The following is an 11,285-nucleotide window of genomic DNA, read 5'->3' as shown; positions in this document are numbered from 1 at the left end:
TTTCTCTCCATAAAAATCTAGTTTCTCAGTCTCTCTTAAAGAATAAAGAATCTTGGAACAATACAACTTTACAATCGTAAACTATATAAATTACATTTGGTAGGAAAAATAAATATCAATTATACAGAAGGAACACTAATAAATAGTTTTCTCCTGCCACTAGCGGTTGGTTAACGTGTCAGGTCTCCTTTTTCCATCATATTCTGTGCATCAAACATTTCATTATAGAAGTAAGATATTTTTACGCAATTAAATGGGAATCAACAATTTTTATTGAACTAAACTCATTCTTATGCCCTTATCCCTAAACACTATCTTCCAGTTATACGCATACGGTACGCAGGAGTCTGCAAATACGGAGTTGTGACTGAACGTGCACTCTAAGAACTTCCTTCGACAGAGCGCTTCCTGGCGAAGAGGTGATTGGGGTCCCTGTTGCGGAGGTTGGGCTGGATCTTGAACATGGGGGGCCAACGGAAGGCACTGTGACCCTCCATCCCAATAGGCCCGGCTGCGGCTGGTTCGGATGGACAGGGTTTGTTCTGCAGCAGCTGGAAGAGGGTGGCCATGTCAGGTCCCAATCTGGACACCAACCCGGCACGCACCACCTCCACAGTGTCATCGTCGCATTCCAATAAGCTCTGCAGAAGCGTGCTGTAGTACCTGCGACATAAAAAACACGATTGTTTTAGCACGCTGTTGAGTCATCGGTTGAGTTTGTTTCAATGCAGTTTTGCTATTACCTGTTGGGAAAGGTGCTGGGCACCTGGACCACATCCCCGATGGCCTCAGGGTTGGTTCGGGCCACTTCACAGAGGTCCAGCTTCTTGTAGCATTCTTCCTGCACTTCAGCGATCATCTTCTGGAAGGTGGAACAACGTCTGATGGTCTGGAAAACTTTCGCTGTGATGGCATTAGCCATGCACCTGATGCTCTCTTTCACGAAGGTCTTACCCTGCAAAATGGAGACGGTTACTAAATGCAACGAATTAATGAAGAAGAAATTGAATATAAAGACATTTTGTTGGAAAGGTTTCGTACCTCCGTGTTGAAGATTGCAGCAGTGTGGAGGAAGGCGTTGCAGATTTCGTGCATGCCATCAGTGTCGCAGGTAGAATTCTCAAGACATGCGAAGGTCCCACAGCCCACCTGAAGCGCGCCGTTCAAGCAGCGGGCAACATCAGCTGGAGGTAGAAAAAAGCTGGTCGATATTGGCAGAGACTAGAAGGTCTACTTGAAGACATGGTGTGCGGTAAAGAACTTCAACTTACTTGGGCTGTTGGCTGAGAACCGGGCTCGTCTTGGTTGTGCAGCTCCTTGGTCAGTTTCAAACGCTGATGCAAGCAAGACAAGCAGCAGAAGAAATCCACTTTTCAGTAGCATGTCACCGGCCATTTCAGTCAGTCCTGTGTGCTGAAACAAGCGATTCAGAGAAGTTTGCTGATTCTTGTGCCTGTCTGAGCTGGTCCTTTGGGTTTGTGTTGCAGGTTGATAACAGCCTCTGCTTTATACAAGTATTCAGCTGAGCTCAACGGCTCATTAAATCCCACCGTCACCAATCAGAACGCGGGAACTGAAACCTCAAACTTTCCATCTCTTCATAAATATTCATGGACTGAGATTAATGCCTTCACGACGGGAATGATTTTTATCTCGGGTTAAACATTTTTTTTTTCTTTATTTAAATTCCGTCACGTCTGATCTCTGATGCTGCTCATTTAAAACATTTATAAACTGTGACGTCATTGTTTTATTTATTTTAAAGAATGTTTAATTGAACAGTTCATTAAACTAAAAAATAATAGACTGGGGGGACATTCAGATATTCTGCTTGGGCAAGAATTTTTCTTGTTATATAATCACATTTTTCTTGTTTTGTTTTAATTTTCAGTTCATACTTATCTGTGAGTAAGATTTTCTAAATGACTTAATTCAATTCATTAGTGAGCCAAATTTGTGTAAACTCAGAACATACCATTTAGGAGCAAAATTATTCCTTTAAAAAATTATGAACTTTTAAAAACTTTTTAGAATTTTCACATTTTCCGATCATTGTTTATTAGATATGCAGGTTTGAATTTTTTAATTGTTAAATTAATAGAAATAGAAAATAACTAAATATGTTGGGTTAAGATTTCATGTTATAGTGCTCCAGTTTTTTTAGGACATCCAAACGGTTCAAAACTGGTTTAGTTCCAAACTGGGTTCAGGGAGTTTCTGACACCTTATTGATATGAGCAATACCAGTAATGCCAAAGGGGCTTTGCTAAAAAATGGAGCTTATCATAACTGGTCCCCTGCTCGAATAAACATCCGTTCTCATCAATACGATGTGTTTTGATCACCTCAGACGGTTTGTATCAGTGTTTGATCGTGAATGTCGTAAAGAGGAGGTGATGTGGTGATGTGTTTTCCATGACGATTTCAATTGCCACAGGACATTTCCACATTTCCCTTAAAGGGTTAATGATACTGATAGTGATCAAAGCACTTGTTGATTTGTGGCGGCTGGGGGGTGTAAAGAGGCAGCTATGTGAATTTAATTACTTTTGTTCACACAGACACCCAAAAAAAACCTGTTTATTATTGCCAGGAAAACACACCCACATCTTCCTAAAATAGCAAGGAGTCGCGTAATTATCACAATCATACACCTCAGGCCTTGGGTTTATTTTCCTATAATTATGAAGCTCTCAGAAGATTGTGTGACACAAATGCACAACGATTATTTTACGTAGGCCTACAGAGGAAAAAGACAGAATTTGACAGAATAATATTGAGCAATTGTGGATGACAGACAAATTCAGGGATTAAAAGTAGTGAACTATTTTTTTTTACGTTATACGTAAATAATACAAAATTGAAAATTCTCCTGAGATCTCTTGAGAAATTACAGAAAATTACAGAGTTACAGTAAATAACAAAATGTATTTTAACTCTCAAGGTTTATGTTTGACTTTGGGGAAAATTGACTAAATCATAAAGCATATATCAAACTTTTTACTTCACTACATTTCTTAAATACAATTGTTATACATGTTTTCTTTAATTCAGCAATCACGTACAATAAAATCTATTACTTTCCCACTTTTAAATTTAAAAGTGCAAATACTTTAGTAAAATAAATTCTTAGAGTTTAATGTATTAAAGTATTAAAAGGTAAAAATACAACATTTATTTGTGACATGTAATGCAGTAAAAAGCTTTATAGTGAAGTAAAAAAAATCAAGGTAAAAACGCCACGGATATTTGAAAAGGAACTTATAGTAAAATTAGTTTTTGTAACTTTTTGTTACTCAGATGTTGCTTCTTCATATCTCACAAGATCTCAGGAGAGTTCTCAGTTGTGTGTGATCTTCCTTTTCCTGAATTGCTTAGGAGAAATAAAAAACTGAAAAACAAAAGGACAATTGTCAGCCTTGGAATACATAATGTCATCTGTGAAGTATTCATCATCATAGACATAATTGTAATGGTGTATTTCTTATGCACTTTAAAGCAATTTATGATAAAACTTCACAATAGGGTTGTATTTCTTAACATTAGTTAATCCATTAACTAAAATTGAAAACAATACAGTATTTATTAATCTTAGTTTATGTGCATTTTAACTCATCAATTTACGTCAACATTGAACATAGTAATAAATGCTGGGAAAAACATTCTGCTCTTTGTTATTCATGTTAGTTCATCTGCAAATGTTCCCTAGTAGCCTACAACCTTACGTTAAAGTCCCCATGAACCGGAAGTTGCGATCGTTTTGACTTCCGTATTCTGACGCATTTCCGAGTGAAAGGAAATTTCAAGGGAAGATATTAGTGTGCGTGGCTTGCGTTTTTACAGCGAATTGATTGGATGTAAAAACACAGCTGTTGCATTTTAAAATAAAAGCAGCAGACTAATCAGTTGAAGGGGAGGAGTAAACGGATGCTCCGCCCAGGCCGTCTAATTTACGTCATTTAAGATGGATGTCATTTCAAGTGCGTTTTCAGATTTTAACTGGAGATTATGAGGGTACATTAATCGTAATAAAAAATGACCTACGTTGATAAGCTATTCACTATAACCCCTTTTCAAGAAAAAAATAAGAATTGCATTTTTAATTTCACTGGGACTTTAAGTGTTACGCAGTTTTTGAATGAACTTCATGTTTTTTTCTGAATGCACATTTATCCCTTTCGTTGTATCCCACATATTTTGACATACAAGTGAAACTATTTTATATTCACAAACATCACAGGGGGAAAAATCCACACTCAGCAGTGTTCAGTCGGTGTGCGGTGCGTCAGTCGCCTACATGCGGAAGCAAAAGGAACGGACGCCGGGAATGTCACGAATGCGAAACCGTCACCCGTCGCGCTTTCTGTTTATTTATATCGAGTTGTTTCATTAAAATAAAAGGAGCAACGAGAGCCTCGTTCGGTAAAATGGGCTAGTTCGGGTCTCGTTGCTGTCGACGACGTTTACGTAATTCTCTTTTCTTCAGGTCTCCGCCGGGAAAATGAAGTATCGCCCCGGATCGCTTCAGGTGCTCGCCGCATCCTCCGCGCATTCGATCATCTGCCGACCCAATGCACCCCTTCAGTTCACTTCGGTAAGTGCTCGGGCTTTCATGTGTGTGTGTGTGAAGTGAATAACCCTCTTGAGCAGGACATTATGGGCACGAGAAGGATTACATAAATTGAGAGCGAAGGCAATGGCTGTATCTGAAATACTAGCGAGGTCCCTACCTAGACAGCATAGACGCATATGTGCAGTTATTGAGGTACAAAGTGCGCACGTTATGGATGCTACTAACAATGATAAGTATATAAATAACAATGTAAAGAGGAATTTTAACTTATAATAAAATCACAAACATCTGCCATGGAGGTGAATCAGTTTACTTTCGGTTTAAGATTATATAAATGTTCAATGTAGGATTTTTAACTGTAACTGTCTTCTAGGGATTTATTTTCTGCTTTCCATCTAAAACAAATTTTAATTCAAAAAATTTTGTGCTTTTTGTGCATGATGTTATTTAAGAGACTCCATGGATATTTCTTATTTAGGCTACTTCTTAGAATTAATGTGTTTAAAAAAACATATATATGAGATTCAGATTTACGTATTCGGCTGCTACATTATTTAAAAATATTTATTATATATATATTTTTTTTTATTAAAAACAGTGTTGTTTTGTTTTTAATTATTGTCACTAGATCCCAGTTCACAGATACTGACATGGACTATGAGAGGCCTAATGTGGAGACCATTAAATGTGTGGTGGTAGGGGACAATGCTGTGGGCAAAACCCGGCTAATCTGTGCCCGAGCATGCAATGCCACCCTGACGCAGTACCAGCTACTCGCCACACACGTGCCCACCGTCTGGGCCATTGACCAGTACAGAGTCTGCCAAGAGGTTTGGATTTCTATCTTCTCTCCTATAATTCCAAAGAATGGGATATGTCTTTAGGATTCATGAATCCAACCCGTATGTGTGCTTGCGAAGGTTTTGGAGCGATCTAGAGATGTAGTGGATGATGTAAGCGTGTCTCTACGATTATGGGACACCTTTGGAGACCATCATAAAGACCGTCGTTTCGCATATGGGAGGTATGTTAGTTGATTTTTTCCCCCGGGTTAATAAGTTCTTGAGTTCTGTGGTTTTGATGCCTTTGTTTTTGTACTCTAACTCTAGGTCGGACGTGGTGGTTTTGTGCTTCTCCATCGCCAACCCAAATTCTCTGTCCCATGTGAAGACCATGTGGTTCCCAGAGATCAAGCACTTCTGCCCTCGGGCTCCGGTCATTCTGGTGGGCTGTCAGTTAGACCTGCGTTACGCTGATCTGGAGGCTGTTAATCGAGCCCGTAGACCCCTTGCAAGGTCATTTTAGAAACGTTACGCTTTTAAAATGTTGAACATGAGCGCAATTTTATACTTTATTTGCTTGCAGACCCATCAAAGCGAACGAGATACTTCCTCCTGAAAAAGGTCGCGAGTTGGCTAAAGAACTGGGCATACCTTACTACGAGACCAGCGTGGTGGCTCAGTTCGGAGTAAAGGACGTGTTTGACAGCGCCATCCGCGCTGCTCTCATCTCACGCCGCCACCTGCAGTTCTGGAAGTCCCATTTGCGGGACGTCCAGCGGCCGCTCCTGCAGGCGCCCTTCCTCCCCCCTAAACCTCCCCCTCCCGTCATAACTGTCCCAGCTCCACCGTCCACCACAGAGGAACACCCGGGGCGGCTTCTGGAGGAACCCCTGTGTGCCGATGTGCTTCTGGTTCTTCAGGAGCACCGGAAAATCTTCGCTCACAAAGTCTACCTCGCCACAGCATCCTCCAAATTCTATGATCTTTTCCTCCAGGACATGAAGGCCGAGACAGACGTTAGGCAACGAGAGCCGCCCGCTCGGGCTGCCAGCTTCGACGTGTGCGAGAGCAGCGAGGAAGATGGCAAGGCCAACCTGAGGGCTTGCATCAGCGATGGTACCCTGGTTGGCGGAGAAACAGACTCGGACGTGATGAGTGGTCGCGGGGGACGGCTTTTGTCTTCATTGGGTAGAGCTTTTGTAAGCACCGGGAGGGAAACCGTGAAAGATCCCGTTACGTTAATCTGGCGTCCGATGACGGTGGTGCATATGGACCCTTCTGTGCTGTATGAGCCGTTTCGTGTTGTGTTGGGTTATCTCTACACGGGACAGTTGGACGAGCATGAGAAAGATTTGTTGCACATCGCTCATATTGCCGAGCTGCTGGAGGTGTTTGACCTGCGCATGATGGTCGCCAACATCCTCAACAATGAGGCTTTCATGAACCAAGAGATCACAAAGGCTTTCCATGTGCGACGGACCAATCGAGTGAAGGAATGTCTGGCCAAAGGAACGTTCTCAGGTGTTTGTAACCACAGTTGTCGCACAAACAGTTTCTGGAAAGATGTACAATTGCAATCAACAACATTGATGATGATAATAGTTGTTAAATATCCTGGATCATTATTGCTTTTAGAATATGTTTTTGGTGGGTTATGACGTTTAATTATGTCATGAAATTAAAAAGTTATTTTGTTTATAACTCAGATGTAGTTTTTAAATTGGATGATGGCACGGTCGAGGCTCACAAGCCCCTCCTCATCTCCAGCTGTGATTGGATGGCAGCCATGTTTGGTGGGCCGTTTGTCGAAAGCTGTACAAAAGAGGTAAGTGTTGTTTTACTCCCATGTGCTATTTAATATTTGTGGATTTCTTTGAGAAATAAACTTTTTTCGATTGTTATTGTAAAAATGTCAACTTTTGTATAATCTCATATTCTAAAGCTGTAGGTCTGGTATTCTCGCCAATTTTTTGGTCTAGCAAAGGTTTATAACAGTCATCTGCGACAGTGGTTCCCAAACCGTCTTATTAGCATCTTTTAAAGGAATATTTTTCACATTCATATTTTTCAATTAAAATATTGGGGGAAATGCAAATTTTTTCTCTATCAGCCCTATTTTTCTTTAGTGAGGGACACCCTTTCTAAAATACATATCCATCTATAACGTTTTATGTATAGAGATCCATTTAAACTTTCTCAAAAAAGTAGTCAATGTGATATTAAGTAAGACAACATATTGTTTCCGAACTCAAGTAGTCGGCAACACTTGATGGACCAACCCCGGAAAAAAAAAATATTTCAATTAAAATGTATTTGTACTGTATCTACTTTCACTTTCGGTGTAAAAAAAAACTGTAAAGAGAAATACTAAAACACTTGTATAAAGATAAAATAATTGAAATAAAACAATAATAATATACATTAGATTTTGAGAATTTTTACCGTGCCTTTTTTCTGAAGATTTCTGGGGACCCCTTACCACTTTATGAAGGTGGTCTCCGGACCCGAGTTTGAAAACCCCTGATCTAGACTCAATTCAATGTGTCATGACCTTCCATGACCCACTTATTAATGTTTGGAAATCCAGATCTTGGAAAAGATTTTTGTTGTGTGCCTCACAAATGTTTGTATAGCACCTGTTCTACATTAAAACATATTATTACACGGCTTGTTGGAATGCTTGATTCTGATTGGCCTGTCGTGACATTTGCAACCTCTCAACACCAATAACACGTGTTAACCTGGATGCAGCAAATCATTTGGACAGGTTGTTTTGACAAATTATATATCAATATGTATTTTAATCACATATATGACATTATATTTACAAATGATTAAACCAAATTGCCTGTTCATGAAATGAAAGTTCAAACCGAAAGTAAATTTCTTTCCTCACAGAAGGTCTGCAGTCGGTAAAAATGAGCACATCAAATATTTCAAATTCACATTTCATGTCTAGTTAAGGTAATAAGTGGGATAATGTAAAAGCAGCCGGCTGTTATCGTGTGCCCTCCGCCTACATAAATTACAAAATAAAACCAAACTGGTCAAATTAATGCTCTTGAACCTGTACAGTCATAACCAAAGCATGACTAAACCTCCACAGGTGTTGTTTCCAAACACAACTCGCAGTAGTATGCAGGCTGTGCTGGAATATCTCTACACGGGTCGCTTCTGTTCCAGAACTGACCTGGACGCCATGGAGCTCATTATTCTAGCCAATCGCCTTTGCCTGCCTCACCTGGTCGCCCTTACAGGTTTAACGTTGATTATTTAACATGGACTATCAAAATGATTGAAGAAATAGGATGAAGTGCAGAAAATGAAGAATTTTTCTATATGATTTGCACGATTATTAATTGTTGGCTGTGAATTGTCTCTCATCACAGAGCTCCACACTGTGTCTGTCCTGTCGGAGGCGGCTGCCATGGATACAGACATTGATGAAGATGTGCTGGTATATCTGGAGATGGCACAGGTAAAACTTCAAGACTTATATGAAAATTCAGTCCATGGGTTGGGTTAACCAATAGTACAGTATTTTTAAAGAATTTTCTTGATTGTTTCACCAAGCCTTTGTGTAGAAAGAAATTGGTGGCCTGTGCATAAAATGTATGACACCATGTTGACAAATTAAGATGGTATTATTATAAAAGTATTTCATTACTTTAAAAAGAACTCTTTAGGGTAACTCAAGGCTCCTCCGCTTTTCATCTGTGATTTCATCAGTTCTGGGTTTATTTTGTGTGGTTTGTTGAAGTTAAAAGCTCTTGTTTGAATGGTAAAAACGTTTCCACTTCTGAATTTCTGGGTTGCTTTACGTAATAAAATGTGTTGTTGTCTGGGCAGTTCTAATGATTAAATCATTTCACACGCACAAAAAAAAACAAGATGTGTATTTATTTTTATAATAAAATCATCTGCTTTTAAATGAGGATCAAATTGTAGACCTTTTACTAACAAAGAAACTTTGGAAAGAATGGTCAATCCAAACCTTTACCTTTATACAGATCCAAAAAATCACAAAGAATTTTTGTTTATTCTTGTCATGTGGTTTCAGTTTCACTGTGCCTACCAGCTCACCGATTGGTGCCTTCACCACCTCTGCACCAACTACAACAACGTGTGCCGCAAATTCCCCAGAGACATGAGAGCCAAATGTGCAGGTAATATGAAGATTTGTGTTTGTCTACCTGACCAGGATTCAGCCGAGCGTGTTTTGAATGCTTGTTCATTTCTATTGTCAGAAAACCAGCTGTATTTCGAGAAGCACCGTTGGCCTCCAGTTTGGTACCTGAAAGAGGACGACCATTACCAAAGAGCCCGGAAGGAACGAGAAAGGGAGGACTTCTTGTCCCAGAAGCGGCAGAGCAAACGCAAATGGGTCCTCTGGAGTCTTCCTCCATCTCCATCAAACACCTTGTCCTCTTCTGCAGCCTCCTCTTCTTCAGACTCCTCTGCTATAGTCTAAAGATATGGAGATGAACACATCATATCCCGGAGCTTCTTCAACACGGTTGAAATAGCTAGTTCCAGATCATAGCACGTTATCAATGCGCTTTTAGGTTCTGAGAAACTCTTATTTTATTTTATTTTATTAGTCATGCGGCTTTCAACTGGTTTTGATTAAATACTGGTTATGGGTACACAAAAGTCACTTTGAATAAATAAACAGGATTCAATTATTCGAGAGGCAAAATTGCCTTTTGCTTTGTTTAAATACAATTATGCTAAACACAAGAAAAAATCTTCCAATGGGGTTAGAAAAATATACTTATTGCACTTTTATTATATTTACTGAATTAAATTGAAATCATTCATTTTTTATTTTATTTAGAAAATCTTATTTTGCTTCTCAAGTAAAGATATCTTGATTTAAGAATATTTTTATATTTGTGCTGGAAAAGAAATATGATTTTTTTTGCTTTGATCTCCATCAATATTGATAGTTGACAGTCTAAAATGAACAGTTATTTTCTTTTTATGTATTTTGCTCTTGCTGTCGATGAAAAATGTGCATGAGAACCTCTGATCTATCTTGCTCTTTTAAACCGTTTTGCCTCAAACATTTAAGAATGAAGCGAGGTACTCATTTAAACCTCTTTGTGGTGCAAGTCGCTCCAGCTACGAAAGTATTGTTTATACAAATAGCTGTGCAGTTTGATTCAGTAACATTGTAATATTCTTCATATTTAGCATTGTTGCTACAATGATTGATTCATCACCTGAATCACATATGTGAGCCTGGCCAACTAAACAGTCTTAAGAAGCACCGGAACATTTTTAGTAATCGACAAAAATACATTGTATGGGTAAAAAAGACAGATTTTTCTTTTTGCCTAAGATCATTAGGATATTAAGTAAAGATCATGTTCCATGAAGATATTTTATACATTTTCTACTGTTGAATGTATAAAAGATTTTTTTTGTGAGTGGATGGCCTGCTACAGTTCCTCAAATTAACAACTTCAAAGGCGATTTTCTCAATATTTATATTTTTTGCACCCTCAGAGTCCAGCTTTGTAAACAGTTGTTGTTCCGGCAGATATTGTCCGATCCTAACAAACCATATATCAATAGACAGCATATTTCTTCAGCTTTCATATGACGTAAAAATCTCAATTTCAAAAAATTGCCCCTAAAGACTGTTTTAAGCGTCCTGGGTCTCAAATTCTTCTGATTATAACAGGCACGACCACCATTTGATCACTAGATGCTACTCTTTAAATTACATTTAACTGTGGGTCTTCTGTTGTGTTTAGTCCTCTTCGACTTCATGGTACGGCAATACTCTGCTGGCGGAGTTTGAGTTTCTCTCTAGATGAGTGGATGAATTTCAATATGTTTACACATTTGTTTCTTTGAATCATTGGATGCATTCCATGTGATTATGTTTCTTAAGTTTCTTCTGTGGAATCTAAACGTGACTG

The 11,285-nt window shown here is 39.0% G+C and overlaps 2 protein-coding genes across 2 annotated transcripts; one reads left to right on the top strand and one right to left on the bottom strand.

The window, feature by feature from the left end:
* Positions 1-2,759, bottom strand: stc1l (stanniocalcin 1, like). Its single transcript, XM_056736891.1, has 4 exons — positions 1,272-2,759; positions 1,042-1,184; positions 744-955; positions 1-663 (listed from the first exon to the last, which is right to left on the bottom strand). Exons 1-4 carry the CDS (start codon positions 1,393-1,395, stop codon positions 381-383), a joined length of 762 nt encoding a protein of 253 aa, XP_056592869.1. The 5' UTR covers positions 1,396-2,759; the 3' UTR covers positions 1-380.
* Positions 2,760-3,567: 808 nt separating this feature from the next.
* On the top strand, positions 3,568-10,040 carry rhobtb2b (Rho related BTB domain containing 2b). The gene is made up of 10 exons (XM_056735887.1): positions 3,568-4,594; positions 5,202-5,403; positions 5,494-5,597; positions 5,683-5,868; positions 5,939-6,876; positions 7,062-7,180; positions 8,462-8,612; positions 8,745-8,833; positions 9,416-9,521; positions 9,603-10,040. The coding sequence occupies exons 1-10, from the start codon at positions 4,572-4,574 to the stop codon at positions 9,824-9,826; spliced, it is 2,142 nt and encodes a 713-aa protein (XP_056591865.1). The 5' UTR covers positions 3,568-4,571; the 3' UTR covers positions 9,827-10,040.
* The last annotated feature ends 1,245 nt before the right edge of the window (positions 10,041-11,285 follow it).

The sequence above is a fragment of the Triplophysa dalaica genome, chromosome 22 (genome assembly GCF_015846415.1).
Source record: "Triplophysa dalaica isolate WHDGS20190420 chromosome 22, ASM1584641v1, whole genome shotgun sequence".
In the NCBI taxonomy this organism is placed as follows: domain Eukaryota; kingdom Metazoa; phylum Chordata; class Actinopteri; order Cypriniformes; family Nemacheilidae; genus Triplophysa; species Triplophysa dalaica.
This window is presented reverse-complemented; position numbering and strand designations above follow the sequence as displayed.